Source organism: Triplophysa rosa, linkage group LG23, assembly GCF_024868665.1.
Source record: "Triplophysa rosa linkage group LG23, Trosa_1v2, whole genome shotgun sequence".
Taxonomy (NCBI): domain Eukaryota; kingdom Metazoa; phylum Chordata; class Actinopteri; order Cypriniformes; family Nemacheilidae; genus Triplophysa; species Triplophysa rosa.
In genome coordinates, this window is record NC_079912.1 from 1,462,071 (window position 1) to 1,478,002 (window position 15,932).

At 41.3% G+C, this 15,932-nt stretch overlaps 1 protein-coding gene across 8 annotated transcripts in view; it reads left to right on the forward strand.

The window, feature by feature from the left end:
• slc12a7b (solute carrier family 12 member 7b) overlaps window positions 1-12,086 on the forward strand; it is a 46,229-nt gene extending 34,143 nt beyond the window's left edge. For 3 of the 8 annotated variants that reach the window (XM_057322080.1, XM_057322083.1, XM_057322086.1), the window contains exons 10-26: window positions 400-498; window positions 659-716; window positions 990-1,164; window positions 1,251-1,369; window positions 1,447-1,545; window positions 2,374-2,493; window positions 2,565-2,669; window positions 3,940-4,108; window positions 5,323-5,518; window positions 5,591-5,757; window positions 5,844-5,975; window positions 6,061-6,168; window positions 6,700-6,816; window positions 7,260-7,435; window positions 8,733-8,747; window positions 9,506-9,639; window positions 9,781-12,086. In XM_057322080.1, the coding sequence (XP_057178063.1) occupies window positions 400-498; window positions 659-716; window positions 990-1,164; window positions 1,251-1,369; window positions 1,447-1,545; window positions 2,374-2,493; window positions 2,565-2,669; window positions 3,940-4,108; window positions 5,323-5,518; window positions 5,591-5,757; window positions 5,844-5,975; window positions 6,061-6,168; window positions 6,700-6,816; window positions 7,260-7,435; window positions 8,733-8,747; window positions 9,506-9,639; window positions 9,781-9,872 (2,081 nt within the window). In that variant the 3' untranslated portion in view covers window positions 9,873-12,086. The remainder of the gene's footprint in view (window positions 1-399; window positions 499-658; window positions 717-989; window positions 1,165-1,250; window positions 1,370-1,446; window positions 1,546-2,373; window positions 2,494-2,564; window positions 2,670-3,939; window positions 4,109-5,322; window positions 5,519-5,590; window positions 5,758-5,843; window positions 5,976-6,060; window positions 6,169-6,699; window positions 6,817-7,259; window positions 7,436-8,732; window positions 8,748-9,505; window positions 9,640-9,780) is intronic. The other 5 variants (XM_057322084.1, XM_057322087.1, XR_008961805.1 and 2 more) reach the window with 4 other exon arrangements.
• Window positions 12,087-15,932: the final 3,846 nt, after the last annotated feature.

The window sequence follows — 15,932 nt, forward strand, 5'->3', positions numbered from 1 at the left end:
GCAAAAAACAAAGAAATATGTCTTTTAATCTCTCCCTCATGTGGATCTCTTTTAATGGATTATCAACATGTTAAGGACATTTATGCGTGTAATGTGGTCAAATTACTAAAATGTTCCAAACTGTCATGTGATTGATGCTTGTACTGTTCCGTCTGTTTTTTTTTTGAAGACTGGTTAGGGGACCCCCCAAGAGCCTTGACACAATTCGAACACTGACTACAATAGCTCTTTAATGTCTAAATTGTATTATGCAATGTAACTATTTGAATACATATGAAGCCATGTAGTACAGTATATTGTCAAGCTTGGTTAGACCTGCATTAAAAGTCCAAATGATCCAGTTATTCATCCCATTGACAGCAAACAGATGTGCTGACTCTATCCTCTTGTGTTCTGCAGGTATCATGGCAGGATCAAACAGGTCCGGAGACCTGAGAGACGCTCAGCGCTCCATCCCCATAGGAACCATCCTCGCCATAGTAACAACCACCATCATCTGTATCCTTCCTCCAGACCTGACGCCTTCCTGCTGAACATCCATCAAACCTTTTAATGCAACTCCAATTCAATCATTTCAGATGAAGTTTTCTTAAGTACATCAACTATGTAACTTTAAAATGTCTTCATGAGATTAAGTTTTCCTGAGCATGTAACTCAGATCTTTCCTGTGTTGTGTTGTTTGGCGCCTGCATCGAGGGTGTGGTGCTCCGAGACAAGTGAGCGCTCTCTGTTTCTCATTTTCACCTGGATGAACACCGAGGAAAATAGACTTTACGTAACATTCAGCTTCTGTGGAAAACACGTTTACAGGCCATTTAGATGAAATTGTGCAACAGTTTCCTCGATTTAGCCAACACTTTATAGAATATCTGTAAACACAAAAGATGTCTGTTTTAAACCACATTGCTGTATTTTTAGTAGACACTAAGCAAGCTCACTTGGAACGCTGTGCGTGTTTGTTTGTGTTCATACTCTACACATCATCTTAGGTTTGGAGACTCCGTTAAAGGGAACCTGGTGATCGGCACTCTGTCTTGGCCTTCGCCGTGGGTGATCGTGATTGGTTCATTCTTCTCCTGCTGTGGGGCGGGGCTTCAGAGTCTCACCGGCGCCCCCCGTCTGCTTCAGGCCATCGCTCGAGACGGCATAGTGCCCTTCCTGGAGGTCTGATCTAAACGGTCAACTTAAGCATCACTCAGTTATACGTCTCTTTACCATGGTAACCTGACTGTCATGTGACCGTTCCTCAGGTGTTTGGTCACGGTAAAGCAAACGGAGAACCCACCTGGGCTCTTCTCCTGACGGCGCTCATCTGTGAGAGCGGGATTCTCATCGCCTCTCTCGATGCCGTCGCGCCCATCCTCTCAATGTAAGACTCATGTGATGCTGTTTTACACTCACCGTGGTGAAACACACTGTGTTTATGGGATTCTTCCCTCTCTTTAGGTTTTTTCTGATGTGTTATCTGTTTGTGAACCTGGCGTGTGCTCTGCAGACGCTGTTGAGGACACCAAACTGGAGACCACGCTTCAAATACTACCACTGGTGAGATATACAGAATACAACCCAGTCCTGCTCTCATTATGATCCATTCGAATGTTTGACTGTGTAATCTCAGAGTATAATGGGATGGTTCTTTCCTAGTTTATTAACGTCTCAGATGTGTCTTATAAAATTGCTCACAAAGAGAATCAAACGAGAGTGTGATCATTGAAACGCATGTAAACGAATGTAGATTGTCGAGGTCAAGTCATCTGGATTTGAGTCAATCCGATGAGACATGTTTCATATTGAGATCTTCAATAATATTGACTTTTGATGGCAGATCTGAGCTTGACACATTGTTGACATCTCTTCTCAAACTCGAATGACAGACACGTTTGTCAGATTTCTGACTCTTTTATTAGGAGAAACTTCCCAAATGGGAGAATTCCCATTTGCTCTTCATTTAATTTCATTGATGTCTAAGGGAAAAGTTGAGATATTAAAGAGATCTTATCTTGTATACAAATTGTATAAAATTGTTACAGTTACTGTTTATTGTTTAGTAGATAAAACTAGATGGTTAAACAACCTTGTTATTTGTAAAGGTGACAGTCTAATAATACAAATGGAGTCTGATCTCATGTACGGCTCATTTCATCTGATCTGGTTGCTGGAGTAACTGTGTGGGACTTTAAATGAACGGATTCATTATAGAGTCCTGAATGTCTCGGAGGAAACCCGAGACAAGACGCTGAGCTACAGACTCAGAAATCTCCTCTCATCTGTGTCTCCGACACGAGCCTCTTAAAGTCAACATGAAATCAAAATCAACCCTTTTCTTTTTTTTGGTTTGCGCGTCAGTAAAGCGTACTCTTGCTGTTCTCACAGGGCTCTGTCGTTTCTGGGCATGAGTTTATGTCTGGCTCTGATGTTCATCTCGTCCTGGTACTACGCTCTGGTGGCCATGCTCATCGCTGGGTGCATCTACAAATACATCGAGTACCGCGGGTAAGAGCTGTCTGTTAAGCTGATTACAGATCAGCTTTAATCTCACTCACTGAGTGTGTGCGCGCGTGCAGGGCGGAGAAGGAATGGGGTGATGGGATCCGGGGTGTGTCTCTCAATGCCGCTCGCTATGCTCTCATACGACTGGAGGAGGCGCCACCACACACCAAAAACTGGAGGTGAGGAGCATGTCTGTGTTTGATCTTAATACACAAACATTGTTCATAAACGCAGAGACACACAGAAGATTCACACTAATATATTCACCCGATGCGAAATTAAACATGATGGAGTTTACATTTCATTTGTATCCAAAGTTTCTTTACGAAGATGTGTCTTGGGATTCAAAGCCTTGATTCATATGTTGCAGATTCGCCACCAGTTGACGTTTGTATCATCGTTCGCTAGCTTTAGTCGTCTCTGTGTGTCTCTTTATATACTGCGATCTTTCACCAGCGGGATCATCCAGAGAGAGTATCAGTAGTGGATCTTTTGAAATCTTCTGAAAGCGCTTTAAAGTTCAGATGTGATTTTTGGTGAACGATCGGTGTCCAGTGATGGTATTTGTGTCACGTCTCATGTCAGTTTCTCAGTGCGAGTTTATATCAACAGATCGTGAGTGTACTGGAATAACCTCAGTTAAAACATGATGATGATGATGATGGAGATCCTGATCTGAACTTTATAGTCGGGTTAACATCATTCACATGAAAGCATCTCACCTATCACTGTTGTGCTTAATCCTTTAATCCTCAAAAATGCACTGACGGTTTCATTTTAGAAAGGAGAATCTCTTTCCCAGCTTCAGTCTTTAAGCATTAACATTACATCAAAATATACCGTCTTTAGTTTTCTGAAAGAACTGCTCTTATTCTTCAATGTATGTTACTCTAAACAAATGAACAAATGTGACAATTGTTTTGTTAATGCAATCCACGCTGATGAACGCTGCAAAAAATGACATTCTTACAAAGTGTTTTTCTCTTGTTTTGTACTACAAATATCTAAACATTCTTAAATCAAGATGCAGAAATCACGATATTTAGATGTAAGAATGTAAAATATAAGAATGAAGTAAGTTTATGGTAAAAACAAGCAATGGGGTGAGAATAATAAACTTGAATTAGGTACTTCAAACTAAATACAACTTTATTTTTCCTCACCCCATTGGTAGATTTTTTTAGCTTGTTTTTACCATAAACGTACTTCATTTGTATATTATTTTTCATAAAACAAGACTAAATATCTTTGGTCACTTTCCTTGTCAAGTAATTGTATAATGATTTAAGAAGTTTTAGATATTTTTGCTAAAAACAAGACAAAACCGCTTGGTAAGAATGACATTTTTTGCAGTGAACTTTGTAATCTTTTGTCCAGAGGATTTGAAGAGTGTAAGGTTTTGAAAATCTGAGGTTCCGTCTTGTCAAGGTTGTGTTGTTGTGTTTGCAGGCCTCAGCTGTTGGTTCTGTTGAATCTGGACTCTGAGCTGTCTGTGAAACATCCTCGTCTTCTGTCCTTCACCACACAACTGAAGGCTGGTAAAGGTTTGACCATCGTGGGCTCAGTGCTGGAGGGAACTTACCTGACCAAAGAGACGGAGGCCAAAAGAGCAGAACAGGTGAAAAAAACTCAAGATGCGTGCTGCATAAAGACTTGTAAACCGTTTACAATTGAGGAAAAGTGATCAAGAAGTTATTTTAATCCATTATAAACGATCTTTAGAAATATTTTTCAATGAAAAGAAACTTTTTTTATGCAAGTCACACTTGCATAAAACTATTGATGTCATTGAGTTGTAACACTCACACAGTAGTGTACTTCATACCAGTGCTCAAACTGAAGGGGGACATTAGGGACCCCCCATAAGAAGTAAAAAATAGACTTGGGGGGTCCCTCAGATATTTTTATTTGAGTAAAAATAATAATGACAAATGTGATTAAATTCATGCGGAATTTGACATAAAAAGTCAAAGTATATGCACGCATTAATGTATCTTTCTCACATTTGTAATACTTTAGTCAGTTAATAAGAGTACTTTATGGAGTTTTATATTATTTATTTGAATGAATTAAGAGCCGTTTCGTGTCTATCCTTGAATCACTTAACTAATCAAGGTTGATATAGGATATAGAAAGTAATAAGTAACTAAATACTTTTTGGAGAGAGTAATTTGTACAGTAATCTAATTACACTATTGAATATGTAATTAGTAACTAGTAATAAATTACTTTTTCAGAGCAACTTACCCAACACTGCTGACAAGTAACCATTATATAATGTGTATATATATAATATATGGACTTTGAACTCTGATGTGTGATACCTGTGAGTTGCTCAACTTGCACCTGACCTGACGCATTCCTTACAACCGATGTGACGCGAAACAGCTCCGAAGAGGCCAATCGGTCCGCTGTCAGGTGTCGGAAACAGACGAGTGATCTAACAAAGATTGCTTTTTGCACATGCACACTTTCACAAACTAGAAGGCCTCCGTTACACTTCTGAGTTCTGAAACGGAGCAGTCGAAATGGAGCAGTCAAACGGAGCAGTCGACTCTCTCATGTTTGAGTCAGATATGCGCGGAAGCTGCATAGGCTATATATTAAATATTCTTTTTAAAAAGTTTTCTTCAAAAAAAAGTCTTATGGTGGGGACCCAATTCGAGCACTGCTTCATACCAACAACACCTTCAAAAACACCGAGACATAAATGAGCTCAATGCAGTTATTAAAGTCACACTGACATCTAGTGGCAACAATGAGAACTACAGTTTCGAATCTCAATTATGTGAATTAACGGAATGTTTAAATTGATTCTATTTACCACCACAGAACATCAAATCTGCCATGACGGCCGAGAAGACCAAAGGTTTCTGTCACGTCGTGGCGTCGTCCAACCTGCGTGACGGCATCTCTCACCTCATCCAATCAGCTGGTCTCGGGGGGATGAAACACAACAGCGTCCTGATGGCTTGGCCTGCGTCCTGGAAACAGTCCAATGACCCGCAATCTTGGAAGAGCTTCATAGGTTCGAATCACGCCTAAAAACAAAAGGCTGCATCACGGAAAGGATTTTAATATGAACATTTTGTTCTATTAGAGACGGTTCGAGAGACCACGGCTGCCCATCAGGCCCTGCTGGTGGCCAAAAACATAGACAGTTTTCCTCACCAAGAGCGGCTCACCGAGGGAACCATCGACGTCTGGTGGATCGTCCACGACGGGGGAATGTTAATGCTGCTTCCGTTCCTGCTGCGGCAGCATAAGGTGTGTGACATCACTGTGATGTCACGACGACATCATCACACTTTAGTTTAGTTCAAACTTTCAAAAATATATTTGGTGTCTCGCAGGTGTGGAGGAAATGTAAGATGCGCATCTTCACGGTGGCTCAGATGGACGACAACAGCATCCAGATGAAGAAAGACCTGCAGATGTTCCTCTATCACCTCCGGCTGAACGCTGAGGTGGAGGTGGTGGAGATGGTGAGCTGTGATGTCATGTGTTGTGTAACGATGTCATGAGTTTGTTGTACGTTCAGGTTAGGTCATGTGTCATTTGTGTGTCCAGCACGAAAGTGACATCTCGGCGTTCACGTATGAGAAGACTCTGGTGATGGAGCAGCGCTCCCAGATGCTCAAACAGATGCAGCTGTCGCGGACGGAGAGAGAACGAGAGGTGACGCGTGCTTTACATTCACATTCATTGCGTTACTCTGCACATGAATGGCATGACGTTTCAATGAGTGACTGCTGTGTTTTAAACCAGCGTTTCTCTTACACGTGTAGTTTTTAGGAGCTCATGTGGGCATCTTTTTTATGTACGTGATTTCGTTCAAAACATTTAGTTTCAAGTTAAAATAATGTTGTTTTAATGTTGATAAGAAATCATCAAGTTCATGGGGATGATGTTTGCAATCCATCTGGAGTCATGATGTGTGTCTACAGCATCTTTATTAATACAAAATACTGATACAAAAACAGAAAATTCCGTTGCAATCAAATGATTGTGAATTCAGCAGAAATGTTCATGTTTTAAAGTCAACCATCATCATTCAGATTTTAGGCATTACTCATTATTTATTTCAAAGAAAGCATGAGAGGAATTGTTAGGACTGTAAAAGGGCCGCGGACCCCTGCTCCAGCACTACGGGTTTGTGACATGTGGTCCCTCTTTTATTTCTGCTGCTACTGGGGACAAACCTCTCAGATTCAAAGCATCACTGACGAATCGCGTAGCTCCATTCGACGGAAGAAGCAAAGCGACGCTCACAGCTCGGGCGTTCATAACCAGAGCAGCCAGCTAGATGACGCTAGCCCAGATGAGGTAGAGAACTCAAGACCAGCGGCCTGAATTTCGCACCTACACGTACAGAGTCATTCCTGTGTTTCACACTGATGTTTTAGCTCTGTACCTGTACCGGTGTGTTCCAGAAACCTCCTCCCATCATGCATGTGTCATGTGACCTCTGTGACCCCTCCTTCATCTGATGTAGTTTAACAGCCATGCGGTTTATTTGTGTATGAATGCTTCGTCATGCATGCAGACTAATAGAGTTGCATGTACAGTAGACAAACTAAAACATTAACCGGACATGTTCTCTAACATGTCGACCTCCAGATGTTTTGACACCTTTGCAGTTCTTTAAATGTATTTAATAATTGTATTTTTAGCCATTTGATATATATGTGCACCTGACCATCTTGGGGTGCTTTTAAAATGAAGTAAGAAAATTGATTTGCGTTCTTGCTGATGTTTGATGACCGCAGGCCCAGCTCATCCATGACAGAAACACAGCGTCTCACTCGGCGTTGAACGACAAGGCTGACGCGACGCCTGAACGTGTCCAAATGACCTGGACCAAAGAGAAGTACTTCACCGAACGCAACCGAAACCGAGAGGCCATTGCAAACATGGCAGTCCGGGACCTTTTCAACATGAAACCGTAAGTGTACACACTGTAGATGGTATTAGAGGTTCTCTTGAATGGTAATATTCTGCATGAAAGTACTGACTTTTACTTCGCAAAGTCTTGATTCAGTTTGTGTGGGATGTGTATTATAGTGTGCGTGTTCAGATGAAACCCCAGAGGCTGACACAGCGTGCATGTGTGTGCTGTGATGATGATAATGTTGATATGACAGAGTATATCATCATCACTAACAGTCACGTCTATATCATGTGACTACACATACATGAAAACATTTTAAACCATAATTATGTTCGGCATGAAGAAAATATATGTGTTTTACAATTGATTCATATTTTTTTGCATTGTGAATTTATTGAAAATGAAATATATCTGTATACAGCCGCGGAAATAATTAAGAGACTACTTTAAAGCACCATTTCAGTGTTTCTGAATTTCCTTTTTATAGGTATGTGTTGAGGTAAAATGATCATTTTTGTTTCATTCTGTGAACTACTAACAATATTTTTTACCAAATTTAAAAAAAAAATATTGCTTCTTTTGCATATATTTGGAGAACATGTCAACTGGAGAAACAGGTGAAATAACACAAAGGATCCTCTGTATTTTTTCAGACCTCAAATACTGCAAAGAAAACAAGTTCAGATTCACTTTTAAACAATACGACAGTCATATTTCTACATGTATTTAGGAAAAGGTCAAAAAGTCTTTTTTTATGTCATAACACCTATTTTGATCACAGTTTTCATGCGTCTCGTCGTGCTGTCAGTCTTTCACATTGCTGCTGGATGACTTTGTCACTCCTGATGTTTGATTTAGTTGAAATTCAACATACACTGGACTGGAATGACCACAATACATCTAGAAATGATGATTTGAAATGAAAATTGGGAATGGTCTCTTCATTTATTTATGTGGCTGTAAATATATATATATATATATATACAGTATATATATATATATATATATATATATATATATATTGTTTAGTGTTATAATAAAACGGATCCACTTGAAAAAATGCTGCAGTATACTTTAATATTTACTATAGCAAATTGTAGTATACTGTAGGTTATTACAGTACTTTATAAAACACTATTTTGATAATATACTGAATTAATACACTGTAGTAAATACTGTAGTATACTTGAATATTTTATTATAATAAAGCAATGAAATACTATACTATCTAGAAATATCTAAAGTATACTGCAGTATTCCGTGTTTCATGTTCACAATGTTTGTGTGTTGGTCAGTCTGAAGAAGCATCTAAGCTCGTCTCTGTTGTTCTGTCTTGTTTTTCTCCTTCTAGCGAGTGGGAGAGTCTGTAAGTCACATTTCTCTGTATTGTAGCCATGTCGCTGTGTGTGCGTGTCTGTGTAAATGTAACTGTCCAGTAAACCCTTTAGCCCGCTGGATTATTCATGTATATGTTTGTGTGTTTGTATACATTTGTGTGTTTGTCCAGTGTACGTGTGCTGATGGCATGATGGATGTGCATCTCACGCAGGAAAGCTTGTGCTGTCAAGAGCGTTTCACCGGCTGTGCAACATTAAAAACTTTTTTTTTAAATATATTTTTTATTTTATCATAACACAGTGATAGTTAAGTGAGTTTATTCTGTGTTAGATTTTCTTTATAAACTTGTTTATGAAAGCACTGAAGGGTGTATGTGTGTAATGCAGTCAAAGTGGCAGCAGGTGGCGCTGAAAAGCACAAGTTTACATTGAGTTGTTTTTGTTATTTGTGCTTTTGTTACAGGCACGTGTGAATGAAGCTGTGCATGTCTCGGCACACTAACTTCATAAATGCTTCATTTTATAACCAATGGATCATGTTAATTATGCTCGAATTAAAACAAAGCTCTAATTATCAACTGTAAATATAAATAGAAAAGAGCATGACTAAGCTTGCGTTTCATAAAAAAGTTGTCAAGCCTCTTATAGCAGTGATGTCATTACAATAGTTGTGTACACATGGTAAAGTTATGTTGAATACTAAAAAGTGAGTAATACAGAGAAAAATCTTCAGTAATGTTGAATTGAATTGTTGTAATGTGTGTTTTCTTGTGTGTCTGTGAAACAGAAAGCAGTCTAACGTGCGCTGCATGCACACCGCTGTGAAACTGAATGAAGTGGTGGTGTGTAAGTCACAGGACGCTCACCTGGTGCTCCTCAACATGCCCGGACCGCCGAAAAACAGTGAAGGAGATGAGAACTGTATCCTTCACATCACAACCACATATACGCGTCTGTCAAATGCATAAACTTAAACGCACAGAATCATGAGTTTGTGCCCAATAGACAGAACGTTACTGTGAAGTGTTTGTATGTTGTTGATCTTTGACTGATGTGTCTCAGACATGGAGTTCCTGGAGGTGATGATGGAGGGTCTCAACCGGGTCCTGTTGGTGCGTGGAGGTGGCCAAGAGGTCATCACCATATATTCATAAAGTCACGTGATGCCCAACGCAGTACTTCGGTTTCTTTTTTCGGGCGTGGTGGAAATCCTAATGCTGGCTTTTATAGTGGCATTACGCCCGGCTGTGAGTTTAATAGAGGACGATGATGTTTTGTTGGCCCTGGTGAGGAGAACGTGAAGCTTGTGTGGAAACGGAGACAGTGCACACGCGTGTTGAGAAGCCTGCATAACGCCACGCACCGACGCGTTAATTTATGCTCATTGACTCACTTTCCTTTTGTTTTCTGTTGTTTGTTTGTACAGTCTATGCTAGGTTTTTATGTCTGTTCATTGTATAAAATCTGCCCGTGGCAATATGTCCACAAACTGTCTGGATGGTTTTACGAAGATGTCGATGACTCTGCTACAAAACGAAAGCCAGCAGATTGTATGCGCATTGTGCAAAGTTCGTTTTATTGGGCTGAAATTCAGTTCACAGTGTTTTTAACAGCTGCTGTGTTGAGTCACACACGCAGGATTGTTTTAAAAGCCATTTCGTCTGTTCATCACGTGTGATGATTATCCAAAAAATGTCCTCGGCAGGTCTCCATCAAGAACCTGTCTCACGTTTTTATTTGCATACGGTTCCAGATGTTCTTTATCCACAATATCTATTCTCAATAATCCATGCAGTGTTCTACTTTTCTTTTCTTTTTTTTGCAAAATGACTGATTCCTATAACAGATGTGAAAGACATGGCTCATAGTCTTTGAGTATATTCTGTAACGTAACACATTCAGCATCTTCACCAATTATATGAAATGTGCAATAACTTGAAATGTTATGAAGGCTTCGCTGACCTAAAACAGCAATAGTTTTGTATCATATTAGCTGAACTGTTTAACAAAAGGATAAAAGCCATCACATTTCACATGCTGTGGTCTTATCATGAAACATTTACTGTGTTAAAGCGGCCGTAACTCCAACAGTTTCTGCATATCTCATGTTAATCTTGAGTACTTACAGAATAGTATCGCACCCTTCAAATATCTGTAGAGACTTTAGTTTGATCACATTTATGAAAGACAGATACAGCTGTACGATTATTTCCGAAAACATATGACGCATGTGGGAGGGACATCGGTTTCACTTACCGCATGCGGTTCATGTCCGGCATCTTTTAATAGCTGGGACCGCCGTTCCATCTATCAGATTCAAACGATCTCCAAATCCAGCGTTATATCCACCGTTTATATAACATTCATCACCCAAATGCAGTGAACAAACAAATACAGCTGAACTTCGCGAACATAGAGCTCTCGCTTCTGCACGCAAGTGAAAGTGACTCTTTCTCCCGCTTCCTTGGTTGAAGTGTGCCGCGTGCTTTTCCGAGAGAATTATCCAATAAGGGATTAAGAAAAGTTGTTACGAAACGGACAAGATGACCATGCCATGCATGAGATGACAACACGTTTAACATCGTAAATAACTCAGAATGCATGAAACACCGTTGCACGGCCGCTTTAAGAGAAATCACAGAGATCAGTTTGTCTGTTTGATTTCAGCTGGATTTGCACATTTTTTTGTTTGTTTTGTTTTGAAAATTATATCATAAGAGGCGAGGGCACAGCTGCCATGTGTGTGATTGACCAGTACTGAACATCATCTCATCCTCACAGCAATAAATGTGTTTGTCCCCATCAGCTGGAACAACATTTACTGTCTGTATTAATCTGCATATAGAATATGATGACCTCTGCAGGTGACCCCACAAACATGACCTTTGCAGGTGACCCCCACATCTCCTCTGCAGGTGACCCCTATACGACCTCTGCAGGTGACCCAATACATCTCATCATCAGGTGACCCCTATACGACCTCTGCAGGTGACCCAACATAATCTCTGCACGTGACCCAGACAGGTGACCCCAACACATCACCTCAGCAGGTGACCCGACCACACATGACCTCTGCAGGTGTCCCCCACATCACCTCTCCAGATGACCCCAACATATCTCCTCATCAGGTAACCCCTATACGACCTCTGCAGGTGACCCAACATAATCTCTGCACGTGACCCAAACATCACCTCAGCAGGTGACCCCAACACATCTCCTCATCAGGTGACCCCTATACGACCTCTGCACGTGACCCAAACATCACCTCAGCAGGTGACCCCAACACATCTCCTCATCAGGTGACCCCTATACGACCTCTGCAGGTGACCCAACATAATCTCTGCACGTGACCCAAACATCACCTCTGCAGGTGACCCCAACAAATCTCATCAGGTAACCCCTATACGACCTCTGCAGGTGACCCAACATAATCTCTGCACGTGACCCAAACATCACCTCAGCAGGTGACCCCAACACATCTCCTCATCAGGTGACCCCTATACGACCTCTGCACGTGACCCAAACATCACCTCAGCAGGTGACCCCAACACATCTCCTCATCAGGTGACCCCTATACGACCTCTGCAGGTGACCCAACATAATCTCTGCACGTGACCCAAACATCACCTCTGCAGGTGACCCCAACAAATCTCATCAGGTAACCCCTATACGACCTCTGCAGGTGACCCAACATATTCTCTGCACATGACCCAGACATCACCTCTGCAGTTGACCCCAACACATCTTCTCATCAGGTGACCCCTATACGACCTCTGCAGGTGACCCAGACATCACCTCAGCAGGTTACCCGACCACACATGACCTCTGCAGGTGTCCCCCACATGACCTCTGCAGGTGACCCCAACACATCTCCTCATCAGGTGACCCCTATACGACCTCTGCAGGTGACCCAACATAATCTCTGCACGTGACCCAAACATCACCTCTGCAGGTGACCCCAACAAATCTCATCAGGTAACCCCTATACGACCTCTGCAGGTGACCCAACATATTCTCTGCACATGACCCAGACATCACCTCTGCAGTTGACCCCAACACATCTTCTCATCAGGTGACCCCTATACGACCTCTGCAGGTGACCCAGACATCACCTCAGCAGGTTACCCGACCACACATGACCTCTGCAGGTGTCCCCCACATGACCTCTGCAGGTGACCCCAACACATCTCCTCATCAGGTGACCCCTATACGACTTCTGCAGGTGACCCAACATAATTTCTGCATGTGACCCAGACAGGTGACCCCAACACATCACCTCTGCAGGTGACCCCAACACATCCCCTCAGCTGGTGACACGACCACACATCATCTCTGCAGCTGTCCCCCACATCACCTCTGCAGGTGACCCACACATGATCTCTGCAGGTGACCCCAACACATCCCCTCAGCAGGTGACATGACCACACATGACCTCTGCAGGTGACCCACACATGACCTCTGCAGGTGACCCCAACACATCCCCTCAGCAGGTGACCCGACCACACATGACCTCTGCAGGTGTCCCCACATCACCTCTGCAGGTGACCCCAACACATCTCCTCATCAGGTGACCCCTATACAACCTCTGCAGGTGACCCAACACGACCTCTGTAAGTGACCCAACATAATCTCTGCACGTGACCCAGACATCACCTCTGCAGGTGACCCGACCACACATGACCTCTGCAAGTGTCCCCCACATCACCTCTGCAGGTGACCCCAACACATCTCCTCATCAGGTGACCCAACATAATCTCTGCACGTGACCCACACATGAACTCTGCAGGTGACCCCATATAAAGCCCAGTATAAATTTTATGTTGGATAGTATTTAGGGCTTTAGCGCCATCTAATCCTTATTACTTTTATTTGCATTTTAGTCTATTTTTCATGTTAGCTAGAGAAATTACACTCGGTAATCTATAAACACTATGTACACTCAATAATAAATATTAGCATGGAATCATAATTATAAGTGCAAACCACATTAATAAGATTCAAGTTTATAATGACAACGTAGCACAGCTTTAGAAAAATACAAACCTTTTATTATGTTTTGTAGTTCTGGCATGTCCCAACCGGGCACGATGAGGTAAAGCATTGAACAAAAACAGCTGTCAGTGTAAAACTGAGATGAAGCTGACTTGCGTGGAGTAGCCCACCCCGCCCACACCACATTTACCACTTTTTAATTATTAGATGGAGATGAATTGTTATTGGCAGTAAAATCCTTCAACACTTCATCGATTCACCTTTAAATCCTCCTGCAAGTAAAGAACGTCTGTAAGAAGTATCAGGTATCAGTATCCATAATGAAAGTAATAGTAGATCAACCCTTAACATCCTCATCTTCATCTGATAACTCACAGGGAGATGTGTGCCAAAAATAAATGCACAGAGAAATTGATACACCATCCAGCTATGAGCTGTTTTAATACACGAGGCGCTCATATTGTGCACATACAGTCTGTTTTAAAAATCTTCAGAGTTCTGTTGGGGTCTGACAGATGCCCTCAGGGTTCAGATGCAATCAAATCTCATGTTCGAGAGAGTTTCTCTGAAACCCCTGTGAGCAGTGCAGTATTCTCTTACCTCAACATTCTGTTTTGTGTGTGTAACATCATAGACACAGGAGTGTATCTTCATACGGTTAGATTACAGGACGTGATGTTGTTTATGGGTGTAGTTTCTATGCTGTCCTGCTATTATTGAATGTAAGTGTTGCCCTTTAAGAGATATTGTGAAATTTATGACACGTTTGTTTTTTATTCTGTAAATTGAACATGTTAATTTCTTCTTTATCTACATCGTTCAAGTTGTAATAGGAGCTGTCTGACTCACTTGTTTATTTCTCTTGTAAATATGCACTCTATGGTCTCAAGCGTATGGACGTCCTCTTCTTATACGTTTGATCGGGTCTAATGTCAGAGAAAACAAATCTTCTGTGTCAGACAGTGAATGTCTAGAGAGTTCTGTGCATGTCAGTTGCTGTAAGTTTATGAACTCTGTTCAGTATGATGATGCCTCATACACAACACAAGATTAATCAAAGGAATCACCTTAGAAATCTAGTGGTTGGATGTCCACATGCTTTTGACCGTATAGTGTCCAGCAAGGGTTTTGTTTGATCGGTGATAGATGACCTACATTTGCCTGTAGTTGTGCAGATAGGACGATGGTGATGTCATCAGTCATTTAAACCAAGACAAGTTTGTTGTGAAAAACATACAGATCACACACGTCTTCTACCTCGCGATGATTTGTGTGACAGGCCCACGTCTAGTGTTGTGAAATGAGAGTAGTTAAAACTATTTCACAATGCCACGTGTTTGGAGAAAGACCACGTGTGTGTGCGTGCGTGTATAGACGTTATTATACATTGTGGGGACTGCTAATGATCCTTATTTGAAAATGTAAGAATGCAGAAATGTTTGTGTGAGGGTTAAGAAATAGAAAACACCATTTAAAAGTATTAAAGTCATAGTTCAGTCATGTGTATGGAAAGTCCCCACATTGTGTAAAAACCTCACCTTGTATTGGGTGGGAATACACGTCTTGTGTCCCGTGTGTGTGGGAAATGTCTGATAGTTGAGTGCTGTGAGTCTGGTGTCAGGTCAGGTTTTGTTAAAGGGAAAACTGATCTGGGATCTGCCCTGTATGAAAAGCACTTTACCTGTGGTCACAGTATATGACACTTTACAGTTATAAACAAAAATAAAATTGCGCCTCTGAGTCATTTAAATAAAAGTGCTGCATTATATCTGAGCCTTTGAGTCATCGTTTTATTTTAAATGAACAACACTTTTATTTGAGCTTTCTAACAGCAGGTGGCGCTAAATCTGATCATTTCCCACAGTTTATACAGCAGATGTCACTGTCTCCAATGTAAAGATTTTCTATTCAAATCCATGTGTTGACTGTTGATAGCATGAAGTCAAGGACCATAAATCAAGTCAATATTTGTTCTTTAGTTCATTTGCTTTCAGCACACACGAACAAATCATGTGAACCCGGCCCGGCATTTACACACAACCTTCTTTTCTTTACTGGCTCACATTGTTTGATGTATTTTTAATGTGTGAGAGACCCCCTCCCGTTTCATTCATAACTAAAATTCACACTGAAGTGTGTTAAAATCGTTTGTGAACGCTGTGGGAAAAGATTCATTTAGCCCAGAGAACAAATTTGTTATAGCATCTGATTCTTTTCCCTGT